The 26820-nt window shown below is 69.3% G+C and overlaps 3 protein-coding genes across 4 annotated transcripts in view; 2 read left to right on the top strand and 1 right to left on the bottom strand.

The window, feature by feature from the left end:
* ARMH3 (armadillo like helical domain containing 3) overlaps positions 1-3917 on the top strand; it is an 86551-nt gene extending 82634 nt beyond the window's left edge. Inside the window, exons 25-26 of the mRNA XM_059730240.1 lie at positions 2922-3038; positions 3272-3917. Coding sequence (XP_059586223.1) covers positions 2922-3038; positions 3272-3364 — 210 coding nt within the window. The 3' untranslated portion in view covers positions 3365-3917. The remainder of the gene's footprint in view (positions 1-2921; positions 3039-3271) is intronic.
* An 11484-nt stretch (positions 3918-15401) lies between these two features.
* KCNIP2 (potassium voltage-gated channel interacting protein 2) lies at positions 15402-25938 on the top strand. 2 transcript variants are annotated; one of them, XM_059730239.1, is made up of 8 exons: positions 15402-17053; positions 23304-23428; positions 23529-23598; positions 24187-24257; positions 24486-24593; positions 24721-24825; positions 24942-25004; positions 25101-25938. In XM_059730239.1, exons 1-8 carry the CDS (start codon positions 16606-16608, stop codon positions 25146-25148), a joined length of 1038 nt encoding a protein of 345 aa, XP_059586222.1. In that variant the 5' UTR covers positions 15402-16605; the 3' UTR covers positions 25149-25938. The 2 variants fall into 2 exon arrangements, with proteins under 2 accessions (XP_059586222.1, XP_059586221.1); XM_059730238.1 differs by lacking the exon at positions 15402-17053 and adding an exon at positions 18609-19985.
* On the bottom strand, positions 25145-26683 carry LOC132251232 (collagen alpha-1(III) chain-like). The gene is made up of 2 exons (XM_059730237.1): positions 26525-26683; positions 25145-26432 (listed from the first exon to the last, which is right to left on the bottom strand). The coding sequence occupies exon 2, from the start codon at positions 26207-26209 to the stop codon at positions 25145-25147; it is 1065 nt and encodes a 354-aa protein (XP_059586220.1). The 5' UTR covers positions 26210-26432; positions 26525-26683.
* Positions 26684-26820: the final 137 nt, after the last annotated feature.

Here is a 26820-nt window from a genome sequence, read left to right as displayed (position 1 = left end):
GGTGCCTTGCTCGTCTCCTGCTCGCGGGCAGGTGCTCGTTCCCGCTCGCTGGCTCCAGCTGGGGCTAATTAAGCAGCTCAGTTCTGGGTCGCCTGCTCCCGAGGCTGGCGCCGCTGCGAGCTGCCTCCGTGCCCTGATGAGAGCCGCGGGGCTGCGCTCTGTGCCTCTGGGCTCTGCCCCTTCCCCCGTCGCCGGGACTTTGGCTGCGTTCCTTGGTGCGCTCCCATCCAGCGTGAAGTCTCGTCTGCTTTCCCCCGGATACCAGCACGTAGCGGCTTCCCCTTCCTCGGTGCAGTTCGACCTGTTCAGCAAAATGCCCTGGCATGGTCTGGCTGAGAGCCCGCAAAGGAGCCCATGGCTCATGTGTTCCCCCCCCCCCCGAGTCCTCGGTGGTGTCTGGAGGCGGCAGGGACGTCACCTCTTCAGATCCTCTGGGCAGCTCTCTCCGTCATGGCCCGAGGCTGCAGCAAAGTGGGTTTAGGTGGAGATCGGGACAGACTTCTCCACTGTCGGAGCAGGGAGGCCGTGGGAGAGACGCCAGGGAAGAGGGGACTCTCCATCGCTGGAGGGGTCAAGGAGAGGGTGGACGGCGCTGGGGGGGTGCTCCAGGCGCAGTGATGCCCGTGCTCTGCTGTGGGGTGTCCCAGCTTCTGGGCTGCGCTGGTTGCCCCCACACCCCTGTTTCCACTCCACGTGTCGCGGGGGTTTGAAGCCTCCCCAGACGTGCTGGTGCTGCTGCAGCGCAGGCTGGGGATGGGGCTGGGCTGTGCCAATGCTCCTGCTGGCACCCACCCCGCAGGGTCCTGGTGGAGGGTCTTGCCCCCGCGCTCAGGCTCAGCCCCACGCTGCGCTGGGGCAGGAAAGGATTTCCCCCCAGCTCAGACTGGTCGCACTGGGGGGTTTGCTTTCCTCTGCAGCGGGGGCACAGCCTGGGCCTGGGCTCCCGGCAGCAGCGGGACGTTGGCAGCCACGGCCCCCCTGTATCCCAGGGGCAGGGCTGGGGGCGATGCCTGGGGCTGTGTCGGGGCGACTGTGTCGTGCAGCTCCAAGGTCAGACACGGGTTTGTCTGGGCTGGTTTGGACGGGGCTGATCCTGCCTCAGGCCGGGCTGGGACTGGATGTGACCCCGCGGCTCCAGGGCTCTGCGATTCCTTCTGAGCCGGCTGCTAGAAACCTCCTCCTGCTCCTCTGCCCCGGGGTGACAGGCAGTGGGGAGATGGTCCCAGGTAGGTGATCCATCACGGGTGAGTGGCCTGGGTGAGCTGCAGCCCGGGCCCCCCTCCGGGGTCTCTGGTTTCCAGACAAGGTGGACGCTGCTGGCATACGGGGCCAGGCCAGGCAGGGACCTTGTGCCCGGCTCAGCTCCTTCATCCCGGCAGCTGACTTCTCCCGTGCTTCGGGTCCCGGCGTTCTCGGCAGGGGCCATCTATCATCAGGCTGCAGCTCGCCCTGGTGCCCTGCTCGCCTGTCGTTTATGGTGCTGCTCCCGGGTCCCTGCTTGAGCCAGACTTGACGCCGTCCGGTCTGCAGATGGGTTCTTGACCCCCGCTTCCCGTTCGCGTCAGTTTGTTGCCTGAGAGCAGTTGCCCTGAAGCCAGCGCTGGGGTGGCCGAGAAGGGCCCTGACCCCACCGGTGTCCTGGCAGGGTCTGCAGGGAGCCGGTGCCCACTTCGTCTACCCCAGTCCAGCTCCGCAGCTGTGTGCCTTCCCACGCAAGGCTCCAGCTGCCTCACCCTGCAGGGACAGGTGACGTGGGCTAGCCCCCGGCACCTCCCTGCAAACAGCACTTGCTGCACAGAACGGCGCCGTCGAAGCAGCCCGGCCTCGGCACACTGCGAGCCGACAAGAGCCGGCAGCTCATTAGTGTGTTCACACGCGCGTGCGTGCGCTCCCAGCACGAGAGCCCGGTGCTGCTCAGGGGCTTCCGCAAAGCAGGCATCGAATGAGCAGCGGGTCGGGGGTTAACGTGGGCAGCAAACGATGCTCCCAGTTCCCCGGTACCGCTATGCTGACTTCTCCGCCGTGGAGGAGGCCGTGGCGCGAGCAGGGGAGTTAGTCTATAAGGTGCATGTCTCTCCCCTCCTGGAAGAGACCTCGGGGCCCCCTTCTGCGGCGTCTGCAGCTCTCCCATATGATGCGGCCGGGGAAGCATGTCTAGCTGCCAACACCCAGGAGGGTTTAAGAGCTTCCGAGGCCTCCCCAGGCCCTCCGGACCCACTGGGCAGAGGCAGAGAAGGACCCAGCTCCCAGCCTGCGGTGGCAGCTCCCTCCGCCCCAGTGGGAAGCGGAGCAGCCTGCAGCGCCTCAGGTGCAGTAAAGGAAGAGCGACGAGGCCGAGCGGCGATGGTCTCTTCAACCAGCTCCTGGTCCACGTTCGGGCTCCTTGCGTCTGGTATCGGGTCGCCCAGCCAGTGGCGAAGCCTGCTGCTCCCCCGTGCCTTTGCGCTGCTGTAGCTTAAGTAGAGCTTGGCATTATTTCGACCGAAACCTCCACACCAGGCGCCCTGTTTGGGGCCCGCGCTCGGCCTGGCTGTGCCAGGGCCGAGTCCAGCTGTTCCCGGGGGATTCTCGCCTCTTACCCGCCTCCCCCGGGACTGTCCACCGGCAGCAAAGGGCCCATGCTAATGGCATCCCCCTGCGGCAGCGAGGCGGTCCATCCCCAGCCCGTGCTCCTGGATGCTCATGGCCAGCGAGCACAAGCTGCCCGGGGTGGCAGGAGCAGCGGGGCACCACGATGCAGGGCTGAGCACTGGGGGGTTGCGGGGCCGGGGCCCACGATGCCAGCTGGCCTGACCGTTGCATGGGTCGGTGGTGCGAGACGATGCCGGGGGGCGTGGGGGATACCCTGAACCCGGGGCCGGCTCTCAGCTCCCGCGCGTGCCGGCCCCCGCACTCAGCGCCGCTCTGCGCCGCCCCGGCAGGTGCTGGAAGTCGTGCGCTCCAACTACGACACGCTGACGCTCAAGCTGCAGGACGGGCTGGACCAGTACGAGCGCTACTCTGAGCAGCACAAGGAGGCCGCCTTCTTCAAGGAGCTGGTGAGCCCCCCAGCGCCCCCCCGTCCGGCCTGGGCTGCCGGCATGGCCCGGCCTGCACAGCCCCGGGTCTCTTCCCTCGAGCCGGGCTGGAGACGGGCAGCAGGTCCCGAAGGGAGAGGCTGCGGGTGCCTGGAGCCCAGCTGCACCTGCAGCTCCTGGTGCAGGGCAGGGGGTCCCGTCTGAGCGGGGGTGGCAGGGGACACTGGCATGACCTGGCTCTCGTGTCCCGGCAGGTCCGGTCCATCAGCATCAACGTGCGGAAGAACCTGGCCTTCAACACGCTGAGCCAGGAGCTGCTGCTCAAGGAGTTCTCCACCATCTCCTGAGCCGGAGCCGCCGGGGCTGCCCGCGCCCCCACGTGTGCGCTTGGTTCAGGACGCTGTGCCCAAGGAGAGATGGGCGGACGCACACGCATGTGCGCAGGGGGTGACGGGAGCAGGCCAGGGGAGGCTGCCCCAGTTCCAGACCCCCGCCCCAGCTCCTTCCCCCCGCTTCCTGGACGCTGCTGGGAAGTGCCTGACTGCCCCTGCACCGCGGGTCGCGGCCACCCCACGGTCCCAGGCCATTCCCACTCCGGAGCAGCGCTGCACCCCCCTGCCCCTTCCCCACTGCCAGCTGGGGTGCAGGGGGCACCGTGCGGCCCCCAGAGCCCGCCTGGGGCTGGGAGAGCCCAGGAGAGCCTCTGCCCCTTGCCGTGCTCCTGGCAGGGCCCTGGAGCGGGCGTCTGAGCCTGCCAGGCTGACACGGTCCTGCCACCCCGCGGCTGCCCCCGGCTGGGCCGGGCTGGGGGAGGGGGCTGTGCCACATCGCTGGTCCGCGCACTGTCCGTGGCTGTACCCGCGCCCCCCGAGGGGAATAAACAGGACGCTGTGAGCTTGACGTGTGCCCATGTGCATCAGGGCAGGGGGGCCTGCCTCCGTTCCCGTGGTGGAGGCTGCCCCCTCCCCGAGCCATGAGGCCTGCCCCCGGCCCTCTACGTGCACAAGGAGGACGCGCACATGGATGGCAGGAGACTTTCCCGTGGCCCTGGGCATCTTTGTGGGGCGGGAGGCACAGCCGGCGGGGTCTGCAGCTGCCCCCACCCCTTTGATCCAGGCCCCTGGCCCTCATGCTGCTCCCAGCCTGCGCCTGGTCCTCCAGGACTCCCCCGCGGTCACGCATGCCCTACCCCACATCCGCGTGCCCCACTGGATGCATTGGAGCCCACTCCCATGGGGTCCTGGGCTGGAGTGACCTGGTAAATGGGGCACGGAGACCCCCTAGCCTGGCTGTCCTGGGCCGTGAGTCTGGGGGTGACTGTGTCCACTGCTGCTAGCAGGACACAGGGGCAGTGTCCTGGGGGTGGGATGCCCGGGGGCCAGCCGGGCTGGGTCCTGCTGTCCCTGTTGCTGTGGTTCAGGACCTGTCCCCTGGGCTCTGGTCCAGCCCAGCCCTGGTTTAGGCAAAGGGTAGGAATGTGCCAGCCAGACCCCAGCAGGGTTTGCAGCCTGTGCTGGGGAGGAGCTGTCTGCCGGTTGCAAGTGACTGGCACCCCTGGGCCCTGCTCTTCCAGGCAGCTCCTTGGTGCCCCTCCCCGGGGCCTCCAGGTGCCGGGGGGCAGGGGGAGCACGGACCCCAGCTCCCGCAGCCCCAGCCCAGGTGCCAGCGGGGGGGCATTGCTCCCTGGGTCATGCTGACCTGTGTGGGCTGCAGCTGCTTCATCCTTGCACACGTGCACACATCTCTGCACGTGCCCAACTGCACATATGCAAATGTGCACACCCATGCACACACATTATGCAAATGCAGAAGGGCACATGCATCTGCACACATGCACACACATCTATGAACATGCACAAGTGCATATGCATGTATGAGCATGTGCGCACACACACATCTATGCATGTGCACAATCTCTACATGTGTGCACTCACATGCACAAGTGCACGCACATCTATGCCCACGCACATGCAGGACACCGGCAGCTGCAGGGCAGAGCTGGGGTGTGGGGGCCCCAGAGTGGCTGCAGCCCCCCGGGGCTCACTGCAGTGAAGGGGAAGGTCGGTGGCTGCTGTGGGCATGATGGCCCCAGCCTGGGCGGTGCTGCCCTCTGCTGGGTGGGTTCGGAACGGCTTCTCTGTGTGTCTTAAGCCCCGTACTGCCAGCAGTGCATGGGGAGTCCCCGCCTGCACCAGGGTGGCGTGGTGATCCCATCAAAGCGGTGCTCGGACCTTTGCGAGGCTGCGGAGCCCACGGGGCAGGAGGTCCCTGCTCTGCCCCTGCCCAGGGCACAGTTGCCCATGCTACGGAGCAGCAGACGCGCTCACCCAGCCGGTGCCCTCCCCCCAGGGCTGGGTGAGCTGGGCCCCTGTCGCTGGCCCAGTGCTCGTCTCTGTGCCCCACAAGCCATGGCTGCTGCAGCTCTGCCCCGCGGTCTTGGTCCCAGGCACCTTCTGTGCCCTGCATCCACCAGCCCTCAGCCTTCCCGGGAACTGCCGCGAGCTGCCAGGCTGCACCCCAGAAACAGCTGCTTCGTGTGGGGCGGAGGCCATGGAGACAACGCCCCCGACTCCGCTCCAGTTGGCACAAGGCAGTGGCACAGGTCCGGGTGGGCCTTCCTTGGGTTTGGGGTGCAGCCCCATGGCAACACTGCCGGGGGGTCCGGGCACTCGGGGCACCAGCAAGGCCCCTGCCCATGTGGCCCCGGGCACCGGGACCAGCCCCTGCCCCCCCCCAGGGAGCTGGGCCCTGTGTGCCATGGCCATGCCTGCTGCGCTGCCTCCATCAGCTGCCATGAGTAGCCCATGGCAGGGCCTGGGGCCACGCTCCTGGCGCCAGGTGCTGCCTGGACCTTGAGGCCAAGCCCGGGACAGAGGTGCTGGGGGTCCTGGGTGGGGGGACTCCAGCCTGCGGCCCTCCTGTCCCCGCGGAGCCACTCGCCCCTGCCCCGGCCCCTCCACCCACACCCAGGACCAGCTCCTTGCAGGCCCGGCTCATACCCACCCTGCCCCTGCTGCCCTGGTCTGCGGGTTCCCAGCTCCCTGCGGGCCCCTCGGGCACTTGCCCCCACGCTCGGTCCCCGGCCCCTGCAGCAGGCACTGCAAGCCCAGCCGGGGCAGTGAGGGCTGGGGGCATCTCGGGGGGCGGGCACGGCTTGCATCGGGGGACATCAGGGGCTTGCTGCGCCTGGGAGGCCTGACTGCACCCTGCTCACTAGGATGTGTAGGTGTGTGTGCACGTGTGTGTGGGGGCTCACTGTGTGTGTGCACGCCTGTACTCCCTGAGTTCATGTGTGTGCAAAGCATGTGTGTGCAAGCATACACGCGTGTGCCTGCGTGTGGGGCCATTTGCACGGGCGGGGGGCACCGGGCAGTGCAGGGCGTCGTGGTTTCGGGGCTGGCGGGGGCAGGTCGCTGCGGTCGGGGGTCAGGGCCGGCCCGGGGGCTAGTGTGGGCAAGGGCTGGGGCGTGGGGGAGCCAGGCCCGCTCCCGCCGGCTCCCCGCTCGGTACAGCGCGCTGCATGCGCCTGCCTTTTATTTTTAGCTCCTGGCAGTTGCTAGGCATCCTCGCGACGCCGGCTCCCGCGCTGTGCCACGCCATGCCACCACATGCCACGCCACGCCACGCCATGCCACCACATGCCACGCCACGCCATGCCACCACATGCCAGGTCATGCCACACCATGCCATGCCACCACATGCCACGCCACGCCATGCCATGCCACCACACGCCATGCCAGGCTAGGCTGGCTGTCCCGCTCACGCCGGCCCCGAGAGCAGGGCGAGGGCTGCGGCTCGGGGCCCCCGGGGGAACCCTTCGCGGCCGGCGCGGAGCTGCCCCTGGGGCGGTGGAGGGGCCCGGGCCCCGGCCCGACACCCCCTGCTCCGCGGGCTCCGCTCCGCTCCGCTCCCGGCCGGGCGGGGCGCGGCGGGCAGGGCGGGCGTGCCTCAGTTTCCCCGGCGGTGCGGGGCTGTGCGGGGCGGGCGCGGGGCGGGGCGGGGCGAGGCGGGGCCGGTCCCGCACACGGGCGCAGGCTGCGAGCGGCGGCGGCGGCGCATCCCGGAGCTCCGCGCGCGCTGCTCGGGGCCGCTCCCGGGGGCGGCCCCTGGGCCCCCGCCCCGTGCCCGCGCCCGCGCCCGCACCGCCCCGCACCGCACCGCCCCGTCCAGGCCCGGCCGGGGCAGCGGGGCCGGGGCCGGTGCCGGGGCCGCCGCGGGGATGCGGGGCAAGGGCCGGCGGCAGAGCCTGTCCGACTCGCGGGACCTGGACGGCTCCTACGACCAGCTCACGGGTGAGTCCGGCCCGAGCCGCCCGGGGTCCCCGCCGGACCCCGCGCCCTCCGGGCCCCTGCCCCTGTCCCTCTCCATCCCCCTGCCCCGCACCTGCCCCAAGCCCTCCATCCCCTGCCCCGCACCCCGCCGGACCCCGCACCTGCCCCAAACCCCCCGTGCCCTGCCCCGGCCCCGGCCCCTCTCCATCCCCCTGCCCAGGTCCCCGCACCTCCTGCCCAGGACTCCCGGGAGTACCCGTAACCCCAGACCCTCCATCCCTCTGCCCCAGACCCACCCCCCAGGAGACTTCCTGCCCCAACCCCCCCATGGGAGACCCCTGCCCATGACCCCCCTGGGCGACCTCCTCCGCCAGACCCCCTCCCTGCCCTTGACTACCCCCGGGGGAGCTGCCCCCTGCAGAGTTGCCCCAGGGGAGCAGGGCGTGGATGCCCCATGCCAGCCAGCTGCCCTGTCTGCTGGGGGCAGGACCCCCCCCACTCCCCTGCAAAATTAGGCGAGAGGCAGCAGCAGCAGGTGTGTGTGTGTGTGCAAGAGTGCCATGCCAGTGCGTGTGCAAGCAGGGGCAGCCGTGTGCTGTGGGGTGAGCTGTGGGCTGCGGCAGCGTTGGTGTTCGCTCCCCTTCTGCCCAAAGCAGCTCTTGTTGGGGGGGTCCCGGCTGCAGGTCCAGGGGCTGCGGGCAGGAGGACCCGGGGCATCTCCCCTCCCTCCGCCTGCCGCTTCCCAGCCGGGGGTCTCAGATGAGGCGCGAGTGGCCCCGGGGCCTGGCCGAGCTCGCTGCAGCCTCAGCAGGACCCGGAGGGGGTTCAAGCCACCTCCTCTGCGCCCTGTGCCAGGAGCCCCTGGATTTGGCAAGGAAGGGGAGGATCTGGTCCCTTTGCATGGGGGAGGGTATGGCTTTTCCCCGTCCCCAGGCTGGGATGCAGGAAGCCCACGCCGTGCATTCCCTGAGCCTCTGTGCCTCAGTTGCACCCCCTGTGAAATGGGTCTGGTGCCAGGTTACACCTGGCGTGCTGCTGGGAGTGGCAGCGGTGATGCAGGCAGGCATGCAGCGTGCACTGCCCCACGCCCAGCGTGCTCTGCACCCCGGGGGCTTTCCCTTGGGGGGGGCACCAGCCGGGGGGCCTTGGGGGAGGTGGGGGGCCAGGGAAGGTGCAGCCGCTTGGAGCCCACACGACTTCCAGGCAGCTTTGAGGACGGCCATGTGGATTTGCATCAAGCCCAGGTTAAAAATAACCTGTGTGCATTAGCTCCTCTCCCCCCGCCACGACCCCGCAGGCTGGGGGCAGCATGACGGGGCCTGCCTGGCCGGGCATCCAGACCCGGGCACTACCCGGCCCCCCCAATAAGTAGGTCACTGTTGTCAGCAGGGGAAACTGAGGCAGGAGGTGGCTGCGCCTGCAGGCCCAGCCTGGCTGGGTGGCTGTGGCGAGAGCTGCGGGTGGGGGCTGCCACGGTGCCCGTCTCTCAGCCTCCGAAACTGGGTCAGACTCTGGCAGCCGCCCCTGCTGCAGCAAGTGCCCGCCACGCCGCGTGGTGCTGGAGACGGGTGCTGGGCCTTGCCCCTCGTGGGGCCCTGGGCAAGCTGGGGCTGTAGCCGGGTCCCGGGCTGGGGGCAGCCCAGAGGGAGCCCGTCCCCGGGCACATGGAGAAGGGGCCGGGGGCACTGCCCCCCGGCTCGGGCACCTCGTGCAGGGGTTGGCAGGCAGGCCCACGGCTCCCAGCACAGCCCCGTGCTGGCCTGATCCTCCGGCCCCCCTGGGAAATAGGGGGCTCGAGGTGCCGGGGCACGGGCTGCAGTGGCCAGGGATAGCTGGGGCTGGGCCACGGGCAGCCCGTCACGCCCGCAGCTCCAGGCCGCGTCGGGTTTTAATGCGAGGAGCTCGTGGAGATTGCTTCCTGGCGCAGCGGTGCATGAGACTGCATCTCGGGGCCGCGCAGCCCCCGGCCTGCCCAGCCCCAGGTCCCCGTGTGCTCGTGTCCAGCGCGGGGGGGTGCGTGTGCAGGTCTGCTGGGCACACGTGTGGGCATTCCCAGGGCTTCTGGGGCTCTGCATACGTATGTGTGTGAGGTGTGAGCGTGTGTGCATGTCCCCTGGGTGTGTGCGAGCATGTGCTCTGTGGGTGTGTGTTCATGTGTGCATGTGCTCTGTGGGTGTGTGTATGAGCATATGTTGTGTGTGTGTATGCGCGTGCGAGCACATGCTCTGTGGGTGTGTGTGACAGTATGCTCTGTGTGTGTCTTGCATATATGTGTGTGTGTCCTGCATGTGTGTGAGTGAGTGTTCTGTGCATGTGTGTGTCCTACATGTGAGCATGTGCTCTCTGGGGGGGTGCGTGTGTGTCCTGGGTGTGTGTGAGCATGGGCTCTGTGTCTACGTGTGTGCACTTCTGTGTACATGCAAGCCTGTGCTCTGTGGGTGTGTGTGTAAGCATACACTGGGGGGGTGTGAGCACATGCTTGGTGCGTGTGGGGCCTGCCCAGGGCCCCACAGGCGTGTGCCCAGCGAGTGTGCGAGGCGGCAATTCCCTCTGCTATGGCTGCCGTGCCGCAGGGGGGAATTAATCGGGGATACTTTGCTGACGTGAGCAAGAAGTAGAAGCCTCCTGGGACTGCCAGGGCCTTGCTGGGCACCAGAGCAGCTCCCGTCACGGCCCCCGGCCCTGCTGCCCCATGCCGTGGGGGCTGGGGGGTCACTGCAAGACCTGCCCCTGCCCCGGGGACCCGGGACCTCCCAGCAGCTGCAGCCTCCACAGCTCCTCTCGTTGCCGAGCCCGCCCCATGCGTGGCAGGGACAGGGTTAATCCGTGGTGTGTGCCTTCTGTGTGTTCTTGGCATGTGCACTGGGCACTGCCAGGGTGGAGCAGGCCGGCCCTGTGTGTGCCCCATGTGTGCTGTGGCCCCAGGCTCAGGGCTCTGCCTTCACGGTGGCAGCACCGACATGCGTGTGCGGTGCCTTTCCAGCACTGCGGGGGTTAACACAGCTGGATTTCCCCGTGCTGCAGCCGTGTGCAAGGCGGGGGGGGGGGGGGGGGGGCACTGGAAGGAGCCCCAAATCTAGGGCAGCTGCTTTTGTTGAGCAGGGGCGGGGGGCTGCAGTGGGCCACCGCCTTGCCCTGGGAGAGTGCAGCCCCATGCCTCAGTTTCCCCCTCTGGGAGAGGCTGGGGTTGGGGGGGTGCGTCCCAGGGGGTGTTCCCTGAGCCGAAAGGTGCTTGCAAAGCAGCGCTGCTGCTTGCTGGCAGTGACGGAGCAGGTGTAGGCGGGCAGCGTGTGCGGCAGTGTGGCGTGTGGTTGTGTCTGGTGCGTGTTCATGGGGGGGCGGTGGGTGGGGGTGTGTGCTAGGCGGGCAGGCTTGGATGATGCAGTGTTTGTGCGTTGTGGGGAGCTAGAAGTGTGTGGATGTGATGCGTGTGCATTTGTACCACCGGTGATTGTGCAGGTGTATGTGCGTGTGCTTGGCGGGGGGGGCGCGCACGCACGTGTGTGTGTGTGTGGCAGGGTGTTGCATGCCATGGTGTTTGTTCATCACGGGGTGCTGGAAGTGTGTTCACACGGCATGTGTGTGTTCATGCGGCTGGTGTTGGGGGAGCAGGTCTCCACGTGCACCTGTGTGTGCGTGTGCATGTGTGTCAGGGCACTGGGCGCAGTGGTGCTTGTGCATCATGCGGTGTTGGAGGTGTGCGTGTGCACATTCCCCTGGAGGCAGTTGTGTGTGCATATGACACCGTGTGTGTGTGGTGGGGTGCTGGGCTCAGTGGTGCGTGTGCATCGTGGCATGCTGGAGGCGTGCATGTGCGTGTTCCCACCCAGGCTGTGTGTGCACATGGTGCAGGGTGTGTATGCTTGTATGTGCAAGTGGCATCGGGCCCCACATGCCCTGCTGCTGCCTCCTGGGGGTGGGGGCGCCGGCTGGATCAGCTGCAGCCAATGCCCCCCCTGCAAATTGCCCTGGGGCTGGCTCTCCCCCTGCACGGGGGGCTGCAGACCACGCTGGGGGGCCGGTGGCTCCAGGTTGTGAGCCCCCCACCATGCTCCCCTAAGTGGGTGTCTCCACCCCTGTACCCTTGGGACCCTGCAACCCTCCCCTAACCCCCCCCTCCCCCGGCATCCTCCTGGGTCCCCGTGGGAAGCTAATGCCCCGCTCAGGGCGCGTGGTCCCGTCCCAGGCTGCCCAGCTCCCCCCAGCCTTGCGGGGTGCAAAACCCCACCCCAGCTGGGCACGGGCCCTGCTCCTCCAGGGCAGACTGGGTCCTTCCCTGCCCCGGTGGGGGTGGCCTCCCTGCCCCCCCCCTCCCATGCCCTGCACCGTGTTTCCCCCCTCCCCGCGCCCGCTTTGCTGTCCTGGCTTGCTCCAAACAAAGGGGGTTCAGGGCAGCGTGGGGGGGCTGGGGCTGGCAGTGCCCGGGAGGTTTGAGGCTGATGCTTCCTGTCTCCAGGTGTCCGGCTCTGTCCCGGGGGCTCTGGGGCCTGTGCTGGTCCCTCCTGTGGCTGCACTCGTGCACATGTCACAGGCTCCAGGACTTTGCTGGGGGGGGGGGCTGATAGGACCCCCCTGGCCTCCAGAGACCCCGGCCTGGAGGCCTGGCTGTGCTCGGGCTGCAGCCTCCAGCCCCTCGCAGCCCCAGGCCCTGGTCCCCGTCCAGCCCAGGGCTCCTCCAGGATGCCCCCTTTGGGGGCTTGGGGAGGGGGCCGCAGAGGGGCGTTGCGAAGGAGGCAGGAGGAGACGTCCCTTGGGTGAGCGGCTCCCAAACCCCCCAGTTGGCTCCTCTCGTTAGCGGCGGATTCATTAGGGGAAGTGGCTGGGCTGGAGCTGAGCCAACCTGGGCGTCCAGCTGTCGGCAGCTGCCTGGGGAGATGCAGGCTGGGCTCCTTTCCACTGGGGTCCCCAGTGCGAGCAGGGGCAAGGGGGGGCATGCTGCCTCCTGAGCTCCCTGGGTGGGTTTAACTCTCCCCGATGCCAGGCGGGTCGTGGGAGACCGGCAAAAGCCACCCCAGCGCTGGCAGGTGCTGTCTTCTGGTGCTGAACAAGGAGCTCTGGTGGGCCGGGAAAGGGGCAGCTGCACGTTCTAGTCAGGGAAATACGGTAAGAGCAGCTCCCAGACCCCGCTGCCTGGCTGCCGGGCCGCTGCTTGGTGACTGGCAGCTCAGGAGAAGCCTTTTCCTGCCAAAATCGCAGCTCTGGGCGTAGTGCAAGCGTGTTGTATGCGAGGCACTACAGTAGTTGCCCTTCTCGCATGTGCCCCCAGGTGTGTGTGCACATGTATGGGCACTCGTGTATGCACAGGTGTGTATGCACACGTGTGAGTATACACTGCGCTGCAAGGGGGGGCATACGGGTGTGAGTGCCCATGTACACACACGTGTGCGGGCATGGGAGTATGGGCGAGGGCAGAGGCTGGCAGCGCTGATGGATGGGCCTGAGGTGAGCGGACAGCAATGGAGCGAGCGGCTGCAGCAGCTCCCTGCCCGGTGCCGGCACACGCCTTGGCCCCACTGCGCTGGGACAGGATGCCCGGGGGCCTGGGCAGCTCGCAGCCCCCAGACATGCCCCATCTAGCTACTGTGTCCTGTGCGCTTCCTCCGGGGGAAACCGGGCCGTGGGTCTGGGCACCTCGGGGGGCTACGTTCTGCGGTGGGGGGAGCAGGGTGTCTGGGAATCCCCTGAGCTGCTGGTGTATAGGGCCTGTGACACTTGCAGCCAGCCCCACCCTGGTCAGGAGAGGTGGGGCTGGCACCCCTGGTCTGGCTCTGGCTGTTGGGGTGAATTTCTTGTAGCCGGGTCTTACAAGAGCCGGGGATCAGACCCTAAGCGGCCTGGGCTTTGAGTGAGAGGATTTAAGGAGGAGGGGAAAGGCTGGCCATTCTGGGCCTCAGTTTTCCCCAACTGTAAAGTGGGTTTCTAAGTGAACCTGCACATGCTGCCCTCTGTTGGTTGGAACTGGAGCTGCCCTCCTGCATGCCATAGGCCCTATATTGCTGACCTGGTAGTGATTCTCCTTTAGCTCCTTTGGAGTCTGCCGTGGGGGTGGGGGTTGCTGTGGCTGCACACGCAGACGTGTCCTGGCTGGAGGTCCGCGGCGACCCTGGGCTTTGGGCACGAGGGCTCAGCCCCGTGCCAGGCTGGTGGGGGCCTCCCGAGCCCCCCACAGCTGGGGCGGCCGGGCAGCCTTAATCACACCCGCACCTGGGCAGGAGGAGCCAGGAGCCGAGCTGTGTTGCTGCTTAATTAAATTGCTGCGGAAAGCGAGCCATTAGCGCTTCATTAGCGGGAGTTAATCACCACGGGGGTCTCCTGGGTCCCCGTGCAGTGGCTGGGCTGGCCCAGGAGTGCGTGTGCATGGAGGGGGCCGCAGTGGGGATGCGGGGGGCATGGACGCAGCGTGTTCAGGTGCACACGTGTGTGCATGCACACATGAGCTGTGGAGGGAAGGGCTGGATTGTCCCTGCTTGGCGTGTGCAGGGGGAAGGGTGTACATGTGTGCACGTGTGCTACTGGCAGGGGGGGGGCTGTGTTTTCTACCTGGTGCGTGTGCACACGTGCCCCTGGTGTGTTGCAGGCCTGGTGCAATAGCGGGGGGATGTTTGTTGGCGCTGTGTGGACGTGTGCATGCAAATCAACCTCCCCTGGGGGTGACCTGGTGCCCGGGCCAGGCCGGCGGTGGGGCGATACAGCGTCCTTCGCACCAGGCGCCGGGAGCTTTTGCCCATGTCTCCCTGGCACGGGTAGCGCCGCTGGCCCCGGGCACCCCTCTCTCTCATGCACTTTTAACGAGGGCATTAGCAGGAGCGAGCGGAGCTGGGAGAGCGGGTTTGCCCCGAGAGCCGGACGTGCCCTGCGGGAGGGCGCATCGGGTACATGTGCCAGGGGATCTCACCTCGGCCCTGTGCTTCCACCAGGTCACGGCAGCCCCCTGCCCCTGCCGGGCCCGTGGTGGGCAGCAGAAGCCGGTGTGGCCTCAGGGCCGGGACTTCCTCGTGTGGCTTGCAAGAGTCCCCTCCCCTGTGTGTGCCTCAGTTTCCCCATCAGTGCTTCCCCCGCCTTGTGGAGAGGGGACAGGTCACCCCATGTGCCCCGGCCTCGTTAACACACCCCGGAGCCTGCGGCGAGTTCCCTCCAGTTCTGCCCCTGTTCCTGTTGGCCGTCCGTCGGCCTGCAGCTTGGATCCTCCCCAGAGGCAGCCGCATGGTCCCTGCCTGGCCCCGTCTGGGGGGGGGCCTGTGTGTGGGGCTGGATCTGGGGCAGGACGGGTCCCTTGGCGTGGGTGTGGAGAGTGCGCCGTGCTCAGCCGGCGGGGCCCGGGCGCTGGTCTGGGCTGAGATCTCCCCCCAGCTCCCCCGTCCCGTGCAGGCGCTGCGAGGCTGCACGTGGCAGGGGCAGCAACAGGGGTCTGTGCACACCAGTGCACACGCGTGTGCGAAGGGCCCGCGTGTCCCCGGCTCACCCTGCACTGCTTTTTGCGGGGCTGGGGCTCCCTCGTGTGGCCGCTCGGGCCAAGGGCACCAGGTGCCAGCGCCAGGCTGGATGGCACCAGGGCACGGGCCCGGCCCGAGACCCCCGGCTGAGGCTGCCAGAGCCGGGGGCCAGGCCGCCTGGGTCCGAGCTGCCCCTGTGTCCTAGGCCCTATACAGCTGCCTGCTGGTGGTGATTCTCCTTTAGTTCCTGCAGCCCAGTTTGCCCTGGCCAGGGAGCATCTGGGCTTTGTGGCACATTGGCAGGGGGGTCCGCGGTGCCCATGGCTCTGCTCCATGGGGACCCAGCTCCGTGCCAGGGCTTTGGGCTGGCAGAGATTGAGGGGTTGGGGTTGGGGTTGGGGGGCTCCTGCTGGGGTCTGGGGCACATGAGCAAGCAGGAGGCAGGAGAATGAGTTGTGTCCCGTCCCCCCCACCCCTGCTTCCCCTTCACCAGGTGGGGAAACTGAGGCAGGCAGCAGCCGGCTCCACCGCTCTCCTGTCCCGGAGCTCCACCCCCGTGCAAGGCATCGTGGGGGCTGTAGTCGCCCGTGGAGGGGGGGGGGGGCTGGGCTGCAGCGAGGGATGCTGGGGAAGGGGCTGGGAGATGGAGGACCTGGCAGTGCGGGGCTGGGGCCGGGGCGGGGGGATGCTCTGTGCCCGGGGGCAGGCGGTGCAGGTTGCCCCAGCCCCATCCTTGGCCTCGGCATGGGCTGAGCAGAGGATGCTGCTGCCCAGGGGACCCGCGGAAGAGGAGGCAGCGGCTGCCCCCGGGGGCCACGGGGTGAGTCTGTGCCCGGCCGGAGCGGGGCACTGCCCGGGAGCCGTACCGGGGTGCTGGGGCCAGGGGGCACCGGCAGGCTGGAGCGGTGCTGCAGGGGGGCTGTGCCCCCTCCCCACCCATGCTAGCATGCTGGGCAGGGGGAAAGCCTGGGGTCTGCCTGCCCACCGCCCACAGGGCAATGCTGTGCGCTGCCCATAACAAGGGCTGATGCCTGAGTGTGCCCTTGGCACACATGGCAGGCCGTGTCGGGAGTCCCCATGGCGTCAGGACCATGCCCTGTTGCACATGTACAGCGCCCGGCGCGGTGACACCCGGCTCCGCGGCTCAGATTCCTCTGGAGCGTGGCGGCAGGTGGGGCTGTGCCTGCTTCGCCCTGCCTGGGGGGCAGCGCCGGCCAGCCTGCTGCCCTACACGGGCCTTGGGCACCTGGGAATCCCCTCTGTGGGGCAGGAGAGCCGCCCCCCAGCGCTTGTCATCCTTAGGCTTCAGACTCAACGCCCCGTGGCAGTAAGGGGGGAAGGCTCAGCCCTGGTTCTAACGTGCCCGTGGCGGTGGCCTCTGGGCGCTGTGGCCCAGCGCCAGCTGTTCCCTTCCATGGCTCGGAGGGGAGCCAGGAGGTCCCCGAAATGCCGCCGGCCTCCCCAGGGCACGTGGGCACCCGCCTCTGTGACTCCAGGACAGCGCAGCTCCTGGCGCGTCGCCCCGGGGCACCTTGAACATGCACGAAAGGAGGCGCTGCTGCCTCCGTGTGTGCACATACCAAGCACACGTGTGCCAGCCGTGGCCCGGAGCGTGCCAGGCCAGACCGGGGGCATCGAGCCCGGGGCCCTCGGGCTGGGCATGTCCGTGCCCCTGGTGACGGGAGGACGCCCCGTGCCTGCCCCGCACTGCCTGTAACGAGCAGCCGTGATTACCGAGCTGCAGCCCCTGGCGCTGGGGGCCTCCCCCACCCCTTAGGTGATGCTGCCTGGGAAGAGCATGTCAGGGGTGGTGGGGGGCAAGGACCCCCATCTGGGGGGCGGGAGGGTGCTCTGTACCCCTGCCCCTTGGCACCCATATGGGGCATGTGCCCCCCATCCACCCAGCCCAGCCCCAGCATCGTTCCTCCTGCCTGGGAGGCAGCAGCGCCTGATTGGTCAGTGGGACCTGTGGGTCCAGGCGTTGCCATGCCAACCGGAGAGGGGTGGCACAGGGTCTCGGCGGGCATCACTCCCCTGGCAGCCGCCTGCCCAGGGCCTCGCGCGTGCTCTCCGGCTCCTCCAGCCCCTTGCAGCGGGCACAGACGCCTTCCTAGTGCCAGGCCTGGCCCCGCACCGATGCCCGGGGACCTTTGGCTCCGGAGGAGGAGGAAGATGCCGGTGCCCAGCAGGCACCTGGGCCGTGCCCTGAGCTCCTGGGGGGCCACGGGGTCCTGCCCCGGTGCCCTGGACCCCTGCCGGCCACGCTGCAAGAGGCAGCTGGGCCGGGCCGTGCGTGGCTTGTACCGCTTCCTCACCGGGACCCTCTCCCCAGGTAGGCACCACCCCAGGTCTCCCGGCGGGCAGGGCTGGGGGCCACAGAGGAGGTGGGGAAAGCACGGGGGTCTCCTCATCCCGTGACTCAGGGCGCTGGGGCTTTCTCGGCACCCCCAGGCTCCGGTTTGGTCGCCCGCGGGTGGCTGCGGGTCCGGGCCCTGCCCAGTGCGGGCGTTAGCAGGATGCGGCCCCGGGGCAAGAGCCTCGCCTTCCATTACCCAGCGCAGCGGTGACTTCACCGCCCCAAAATAGCGCCTGGCCGGCTCTTCGCGCGCTGATTAATAACCCGCTCTGCGCGGGGGGGCTCGGCGCTGGCCTAAATTTATCTCTCTAATGGATGGGGCCCAGTGCGGGCACCCGATCAGTCAGCCCCGTGCCAAGGTCACGCCCGCGACCCGGGGCGCTGGGCATCCTAGGCTCTTGTGCCGATTGCCGGAGGGTCCCCCCAGGGCTGCCCCGTGCCGGGGGGGCTCGCGGTGCTGCTGGCTTTACCGACCGGCTGGCGGGTCCTTCTTGGGACCGCTGCCCCGCTCCGGGCTGCGGCAGGCGGGGGTGGCCTCCCGTCCTTCCAGCCCCCACCCCCGGTGCAGCGTACAGCTCCGTGCGCGGGGTCGGAGCCGCTCGGCCTGGAGCCCTGAGCTTCCTGGCATGGGGGCGGTATGGGGGCCACAGACGCATGCTCCCTGCCCCCCTCCCAGAGCTGGGGAGCAGGATGGGACCTGCTGCGAGCTTCCCCTTCCTGGCACTGTGGTGCTCAACCCCTGCCTCGCCCATCTCCGCTGGGCATCCTGCACAGTTTAGAGCAGCCTCGAGGCTGCTCCAACCTGCCCCCGGGACCCAGATGCCCCATCCTGGCTGGGGGCCCGCGGCTCCCCCGCCCCCCATGCCAGGCGGCCCCCCGGGCCCCGGCAGCTATTAATAGGTGCCGGCACACGCTGGCAGGATGGTAATTGGTTGGGGAGCTGGTGCCCGCCTCGCTCCCAGGCTCCCGCGCGCGGCCCGAGCGGGGGGCAGGCGGCGGCCGGGCCGGGGGCCATGGACAGGCCGGTGCCCCACAACGACAGCCTGCTCTACGCCGCGCTCATCGTCATCCTGCTGCTCATCTCCTACTGGTTCACCACGCGCTGCTTCAAGATCATCAGTGGCATCGAGGGTAGGGCCTTGCACACGCGCGGCCTTGCACACGCACGGGGTCTGCACTCGCCCGGGGCCTCTCGGTGGCCTGCCCTTGCTCCACATGTCCGTCGCGGATGGGAACGTGCCCCTCCGCCCCCTCTGCCCGTGCCTGCGGCCTCCAGTACCGGCCTCCCTGGGCCCGACCCAGATCCGAGCTCGATAGCGTGTGCGCGGCGGGGGGAGCTGGGGGGCCGGGGCTTGGAAGGGGCAGATGAAGGGCGACGGGGGCAGCTGGGGCAGTGCCGGCGCCAGGTGGGGGGTGGCAGAGGTCGGGGTGGCCTTGGGGCGAGGCAGAACTCGCCGCGGTCGTCATTAGTCTCCAGAGTTAACACGTGCTGGGGTGGATGCGCCAGGCTGGGGGTGCTGTGGGGAGGGGCGGGCAGGAGGGGTGCCATCGCACTGTGTTCAGGGCCCCTGTGCGACCCCCCCAGTTGGAGTAAGGGTAGGGGTGGGCCTACGGCCCCCCAGCCCTGCTGGCACCCCTCACTCCCGACCCGCACCCGGGGGTTGGCTGGGGGGGTCTCTGGACCTGCCAGCCCGGCTCCTCTGGTCTCCTGAGCTCTGCCCTCGCCAGCCCGCACCCCCCGAGCCTCGCCTGAGCCCACCGGGCCGTCTTGTGCCTCAGCTGCCGGCCTGGCTGGAGGCCCCGGGCTCCTGGGCTCCTTCCCCAGCCGCGCCAGGGCCCCCGGGGACTGGCTTCCCCCTTCTGTGCCTCAGTTTCCCCCCTGGGGCAGGGCGCAGGGACAGCTCTGGGTGCAAAACCTCTGCACCTCCTATGCTGGAGCTGCCAGGGCGGCAGTGGGGAAACTGAGGCAGCTGGGGCAAGGTAGACCCGGGTGTAGGGGCTGGGGAGAGTGGGGGCCCTCGAGCCCCTGGACGCCCCCCCAGTGCCACGTGGGCCCGTGGGGGTGCTCTAGGGGTGGCAGCGAGGATCTGTGGCTGGAGGGGCTGGGCTGAGGGGGGCTGCGGGGCGGGAGTGAGGGCCCTGCTGCCCCCAGCCGCTCCCTGGGCCCGTCGGCCTCGCCCGTCTCGGGTGCCACGGCCTGGCGGGGAGAGCACCGGGCTTGGCTCGAAGCCCTGGACTCCTGGGGTCCTTCCTGGCTGCCCCCTTCCTTGCCTCAATTTCCCCCTGGGCAGAACTAGATCATGGAAGCCCCCCCGGGCCTGGTGCGGGGATGGGGGGAGCAGCCGCGCCCCGCTGGCGCCCCGCAGGCCCCTCACTCCCTGCCCTTGCCCCTGCTCCCTGCTGTGGGAGGGGGAGGCCTGTCCCCGGGGGGCTGGGTGCCCAGGTGACCCCCAGCGGGGCTCGGGGACCCCTGGGCTCCCTCCAGGCTGCTGCTGGGGGGTCCCCCGTGCCCCTCGCCCCCCCGCACGGCTCCTCGGCCTCCTGGGCCCGTTCCCTTGGCAACCAGTGGAGCAGATCGATGGAGGTGGTGTCATTGGTCGGGGAGGGCCGGCTCCGTCCCCCCCCCGTTCCCCAGCCCAGCCCCGCCGCAGCCCCCCCGCAGTCCTGCCTGGGCGCCGCCGCGCTCGCACGCCCCGGGCTGCTCCGGCCCCTGGCACCGGCGGCACCGCGACCCCTGGCGTGGGGGGGGGCCGGGGCTGGCCTGGGACCCCCCCCGGAGCGGGGCCATGAGTGGCACCCACCATGAACCTGGAGGGGCTGGAGATGGTGGCGGTGCTGGTCGTCCTCGCGCTCTTCGTCAAGGTCCTCGAGCAGTTTGGCCTCTTTGAGCCCGTCGTCCTGCTGGAAGGTACCGCGGCTCCGGCGCCCGCAGCTCTGGGGCTGGCACAGCCAGGGGGCACGGGGCTCCAAGTGTGCGTGCGTGTGTGTGTGTGCATCCCGCCCGAGACGTCCTGCCCCACCGGCCTGGCATGGCCCTGCTGCAGGTGTGCAGGCGTGGAGAGGATGTGTGCAAGTGGGACAGGTGTGTGTGGCATGGGGGTGTGCACGTGTGGGACGTGTATATTGCTGGGGCAAGGGGTGCGGGTGCTCTGTGTGTGTGCACGCGTGTGCACAGGGCAGGGCGGGGGTGCTGTTCCATGCCCCGTCCCTGCCAGGACAGGTGGGAAGGGCCCATCCTGGGGGCGGGGGTGCCTCTTGCTCTGGGGCGGCTCCAGGGGGAAACCGAGGCACTGCCGGCGGCTCAGAGGCAGAGCAGAGGGTAGGACCCAGGCGTCCCGGCATTGGGGTGGGGGGGCTGCGAGTCAGAGAGCAGAGCCCCCACCCCTATGTGCTATGGCACAGCCCAGAGCTTCCCCACGTGCCCATTGCACAGATGGGGAGTCTGAGGCATGCAAGAGGCACCTGTGTCCATCCTCCCCCCATGGAGGGCACTGCTGGGGAGAAGAGCGCAGCCTCCCTGGGTGTGTCCTGGGTCCTTGTCTGCTCCAGCAGTGACCTTGGACAGGTCAACCCCCCCGCACACGCGCACACACACACACTCGTGCCTCAGTTTCCCCATCTGAATTCCGGGGGGGGGTCTCAGTGTGAGCTGGAGGGGGGGGGAGCATGATAGAGGGCCCCAGGGGCCTGCAGGGGACATTGTGGGTGCAGGTGGTGAGACCCAGCCCCTCTGTGCCTCGGTTTCCCCATCTGAGCTCCAGGGGCTGTTCCCCGGCGCCCCCTCCCAGGCGCTGGCACCGGGGCCCAGACGAGGAGCCGCTCAGCGGGTCCCCAGGGGCCAAATGTGGCGCTGCCAGACGGGCGAAACCCGACCTGCCACCGCCCGTGTGGCTAATGGAGCCCAGCCGGCCCGGTCGATACTCGCCTGTTCCACCGGTGCTGGGCCTGAGATGCTCGCCTCCCCCAGCCCAGCTGGGGTGCAGGGAGGGGGTGGCCTAGTGGCTAGAGTGCTGCCCCCCCCATGCTCCGCCACAGACTCCCTGCAGGGTCTTGGGTGCATCACTTGACCCTTCCAGCTGGGCAGAGGCCATGGGAGTGGGAAGCATGGGGCCAGGGGGCAGGTTGGGGGGGCTGGGGCAATGCTTGGTGCCTCAGTTGGCCCACCTGTGAAGTGGACACAACCTGTTTGCCCAGGTTGGGGGGGGAACGTTGCAGCCTGGCACGTGGGGCATCTCTGCCGCCTCTCCCCCCCCCTGCCCGCCCCAGCGAGCCGCAGCCCCGATCAATGCAGCTCCTCCAGCGCCCTATCAATAATTCAGCGCCGAGCAGGGCCCGGCTGGGGTGGGGGGAAGTAATCGAGCCAGGGATACATATTGGAATCGACAGGTCAATTAGCGCCTGCTTTGGGGGGGGGGCCACTGGAGATTGCTAACCCCCTCCATGCCAGCTCTCTGCCTGGCAGGGCTGCGGGGGGGCCAGTGGGGTCGTTCCCTGGGTCAGATGCTGCCCTGAGCTGCCTTGGGGGCCGGGGGCTGTTGGTCGGGAGTGAGGGGCACCGGCGGGCCTGGGGGGCCAGGGCAGCCCCGTCCCTCAAGTAGGGCTGATGAGCGGGGCAGCCGTATGCCTCTTGGATCGTGGGTGGTGGCGCTGGGCCCCGCCTGCCCGTCCATCCATCCATCCGTCGCGGGATCTGGGCTTGAGGCGTCTTGGGGAGGCGGTGGCGGGGTGGAGCCGGGCCCAAGGGGCTCAGGGCGAGTGCTGGGGGTCCTGAGGGCTGCAAGCAGGGCTGGGAAGAGGCCGGATGGAGCCATGTGGGGCCCCTGCGGTCCCTGGGGGGGCTGGGGCACCAGGCTGTGTGTGCACGTGTGTGCATACGTGTCCTGGGGCTGGCGTGTGGGGCACCCCTGACCTCTGAGCCGGGGGGGCAGCATGAACCAAGTCAGGACAGCAAAGCTTCTGCCCCCCCCATTGCATGTGCTGGAGCCCCCCAGCCCCTCCTGCTGTGTACTTCCTGCTCCCCGTGGCCCCCCCCCCGCCTGCTTTCCCCTCGCCCCCCCCCGGCCTTCTCCGGCCCCTTGGCCTGGGCTCTGCAGTGTCCTGAAAGCTGCCACGTGCCTGGGCCCCCGGTTCGAGGCTCCCCCAGAGCAGGGCAGGGCAGGGCAGGGCAGGGCAGGGGTGGGGGCTGCAGCCCAGCCAGGCCCACTGGAGTGGGGGGTGTTGGGGTCCTAAGGATGGGGGGCTCAGGGGCTGCATGTCAGGAGTGAGGGGCACTAGAGGGGATGGGGGCTGCGGGTGGGGAGTGAGGGGCACCGGGGGGTGGGGGCTATGGGTTGGGAGTGGGCACCACCAGTGTGGCGGGGTGGTGCCAGTCCCTTGCCCCGTTTCCATCTCGAACCCAGTCCCTGCGGCCCCCCCCCCGACCGCTCCCCACCTCTCCCACGTGTGCCGCGAGGCTCCACGCTGCGCCTGGGCCCCGTGCCCGGGACGTGGGGGCACCCCGACCCCTGCAGCCTGCCCGGGGCTGGGCGGGGGAGCCCGTGGGCGCGGGCGGCGCTGACACTCGGTGCGCGGGGACTTGTCTTGCAGGCGCCGTGCCCGGGCCGGCCCGGAAGGCGCTGAAGCAGCGGTTCCTCAAGCTGCTGCCCTGCTGCCGGCCCCAGGCCACCCCCTCCCTCAGCCAAAGCAAGTGCTTCTCCTTCCCTCCCCGTGCCCGGGTTCCCCTGCTCTGCCCGGGGGCTGCGCCAGGCTCTGTGTGACGGGGGGACATGCCCGGGGCCGTGCGGGACGTCGGTGGCGGAGAACCCAGCTGGCTTGCCCCCCTTCTTCTGCCTGCAGAGCATTAGCACCCCCGCGGGGCCCACCTGGCCTTGCTGTGCCTCAGGTGCCAGGCGCGGGGGTCCAGACCCTGCTGCCCCCCCGGCTCTCCGTGCGGGGAGGGAGGGGGACGGGGCAATGCCCCAGGCGGGGGGCTCGGGCACGGCGTGTTGGTGCTGGGAGGGCAGTGGGGCTGGTGCCGGGGGTCTCGTAGGGGCTGGGGGGGTGGAGGTGTGTGGGTGCTGGTGGGGGGCTGTGGAGGGGCGGGCGGTCTGGGCACGGGAGGGGGCCCAGAGCCGTCGTCTCCCCCAGACGGGCTCGGGGTCAAGGCCGGGCTCGTCCTCTGCCCCAGAGAGGGGCTGTGGGGCCCGGCTGGGGGCAGTGCCCGCCTGAGCCCCCCCTGCCCCCGCAGACAGCGTGGAGGATGAGCTGGAGCTGGCCACCGTGTGCCACCGGCCCGAGGGGCTGGAGCAGCTGCAGGAGCAGACCCGCTTCTCGCGCAAGGAGCTGCAGGTCCTGTACCGCGGCTTCAAGAACGTGAGTCTGTGCTGCCCGCGCGCAGCGCCGTGCGCCCGCTGCCCAGCCGGGCAAACCGAGGCCTGGGGCGGGGCTGATGGCGGCTGTGCTCTTCCTCCAGGAGTGCCCCAGCGGACTCGTCACCGAGGAGAGCTTCAAGCAGATCTACTCCCAGTTCTTCCCGCAGGGCGGTGAGACCCGCGCGCTCGCGGGCCGGGCCGGGCCGGGGGGGGCGCGTGCGGCTTCAGATTTGGACCTTCATTTGCATAGCTCATTTGCATACTAATAGGGGCAAGGCGGGTGTCGTGGGGCCAGCCAGCCCCAGATTGGGGGGTCATGCATAATGAATTTGCATATTAATTGGGGCAGGAGACAGGGTGGGGTGTCGCGTGGGGCCAGGCAACTTCAGATTTGGGGTCATTTGCATAAGTAATTTGCATATTAATACGCGCAGGGCAGGGTGTCACATGGGGCCAGGCAGCGTTCGAGTTGGGGTGTATTTGCATAATAATTTGCATACTAATGAGCGCAGGGCAGGGGCAGGAGATGGGGCGGTGGCACGTGGGGCCGGGCAGCTTCAGCTTGGGGGTCACTGGCACATTGCATTTGCATAGTCATAGGGGCAGGAGAGAGGGGTGGTGTATCCTGGGGCCGGGCAGCTTCAGATTTGGGGTCATTTGCATAATAGCAGGGCAGGGCCGGGTGGGGCGGGCATGGCTCCCGGGGCTGGGCAGCCGGGAAGGGGCCGATGCCCGTGCCCGACGCCGCGTCTCCCGCAGACTCCAGCACCTATGCCGCCTTCCTCTTCAACGCCTTCGACACCGACCACGACGGCTCCATCAGCTTCGAGGTGAGCCCGTGCCCGGGGTGGCCCGTGCCTCGGGGACCCGGCAGGTGCAAGGGGGAGCCACCTGCGCCCGCGTGGGGAGCCTCAGGCGGATGCCTGGGCTGGGGGTGACCAGAGTGCCGGACCCTGCGGTGAAGGGTGGGCCCAGCCGGGCTCTGCCCCGGTGTCCCGCCCCATGTCGTGGGGGTCCCAGCCGCAGGCAGCCCTGCGACCCCTGCCCTCTGCCCCCAGGACTTCGTGGCCGGCCTGTCCATCATCCTGCGGGGCAGCGTGGATGACCGGCTGAGCTGGGCCTTCAACCTCTACGACCTGAACAAGGACGGCTGCATCACCAAGGAGGTGGGCCGGGCGCGGGGAGCGGGGTCGGCCCCTGCCCACTACCCCTATCCCCCACCCCCCATGAAGGGCCTGGGGGGACGCTCTCCGGCCCTGGGGGCCTGACGTGGCTGACCCCCGGGGCCCGCAGGAGATGCTGGACATCATGAAGTCCATCTACGACATGATGGGCAAGTGCACGTACCCGGCCATGCGCGAGGAGGCCCCGCACGAGCACGTTGAGAGCTTCTTCCAGGTGAGCGGGGGTCCCACAGCCCCGCAGCCCCCGCCACCCGAGAGCCTGGGGGGGTCTGGCTGGGGTCAGGGGGCTGTGCCCCTACCCCCAGGCCCCGACACCCCCTTTGCTTGCAGAAGATGGACAGGAACAAGGACGGGGTGGTGACCATCGAGGAGTTCATCGAGTCCTGCCAGAAGGTAGCGCCCCCGCTTGCCCTGCTCCCCTGCCCGGGGCTGGCACCTTCTTGGGGGTGTTGCCCGCCCGGCCTGGCCTGACTCGCCTCCATCCCCCAGGACGAGAACATCATGCGCTCCATGCAGCTCTTCGACAACGTCATCTAGCGCCCGGCCCGATCCTGCCAGCGCCGTCCGGATCCTGCTTGCCCCCCGCCGCCCGCCGGGAAGGGCCTGGGGGCACGGCCAGCGTGGGGAGCACCCCCCGGCCTGCCCCGCTCCTCGGGGGGGCTGGGGACCCCCTCCCCCTGCGTCAGCTGGAGGCCCCGTCCCACAGGAGAGGCGCCCGGTGGCCCCAGCGTGGGAGCGGTGTGGGCTGCGCGCCTCCCCGGGGGTGCCTGGATGCTCCGGGGTTGGCAGGTGCTGCAGCCCCCACCAGGGCCCTGAGCTGCTTCCAGCAGGGGAAGGGGCGGCCTGGAGCCCCGCTTGCGGTGTTGGGGGGTCCTCCTCCTCGTCCTCCTCGCGGTGCTGGAACCGGCCCTGGGTTTGGCAGAGCTCCCTGAAGATGCCCCTGGCTCCCCGCCTGCACCCCCCAAGTCTTGCCGGTGCCCCTCGCTCCCCGCTATTTCCCCACTGCCCTGTCTGGGGCCGGGGCTGGTGCCGTGAGCGTGTGCCGGGGGCAGGAGGAGCCCTGTCCCCTCTCCCCCGGGCAGGGGCCGGATGGGACGCTGTCTTGCTGTGCTGGGCCCCGGGGGTGGCACTGGGTTGCGCGTCGGTTTGCCCCTGCCCCCCGCCCCGCGCCGCTGCCCCGGCCGTGGGGCAGGTGCCACCCGCCCTCTCCCCCCTCCGGCCGCTTTGCGTTTTGGACTCTGTATATTTTGTATAATAAAACCGATCCCGAGGGAGCGGACGCGGGGTTGGAAACACAAATAAACTCCGGTCACGTCGCTATGCACCACCCCGCGCTGCCGAGCCTCTGTGCGCCGGGCGGGCACACGCGGGTTTTGCACGCCCGCACTGTGGGGAGTGGGCGTGCACACGTGTTGCACCCACCCGTGCACACCTGCTGCAGGGCCCGGGGGGGGGGGTGTCTGGCAGGCACCAGCCCTGCTGCATCGGGCACCGGTGCAGGGCCCAGGAGGGGATGAAAGACAGACCATGGACCCCGGCCACCAAGAGGGACGGCAGCGAGCTCTGCCCCCGGGGTCTGGGGTCCCCGTGCCCGCCATGATGCCTGGGTTGCATCTTCAGTGCTGCAGGACCTGGGGTAAAAGGACCCTTTTCTACGCCCGCGGCTTGAACCCGGTGCCCTGGTCTGGTCCCCGCAGCTCCAAGAGGGTCTAGAAGAGCTGGAGAAGGGCAGCAGGGGCAATGAGCGCTATGGAGGGGTTCCGCGGGAGGAGAAATGGATGGGGCCAGGCCTGGCCAGGTTAGGATTGACGCTGGGAACGTCTAGGTCCGAAAAAAAAGACAAGGCCTGCGTTACGCAGTATGTTCTGGTCTCCCCCCCAGGGCCGGGCCGCCAATGGCCCTGCTTAGCTTACAAGAGCAGAGCTGCGCAGGCCGCGCCGCCACAGCGGCAGGCAGGGCGGGGTCTACGCCTCGAGGGGTCGCCCCAGAAGTGGGTCAAGGCTGCTGTCTCTAAGACGAGCCGCTCTTTGATGCCCCTCCTTTTGCACATGCGCAGTGATACGCCGGCCGCCCTCCGCCCCTCCCCCAACCGGCGCATGCGCGACGCGCTAGTAAACACACCGACTCCCCTAGGGCGCAGGCGCCACCCCGCCGCCCGCGCAGGCGCACTCCCGCATGGTCGCCTCCCCCTCCCCCCTCGCTGCCCTCG

The sequence above is a fragment of the Alligator mississippiensis genome, chromosome 6, assembly GCF_030867095.1.
Source record: "Alligator mississippiensis isolate rAllMis1 chromosome 6, rAllMis1, whole genome shotgun sequence".
Lineage (NCBI taxonomy): Eukaryota > Metazoa > Chordata > Crocodylia > Alligatoridae > Alligator > Alligator mississippiensis.
This window is presented reverse-complemented; position numbering and strand designations above follow the sequence as displayed.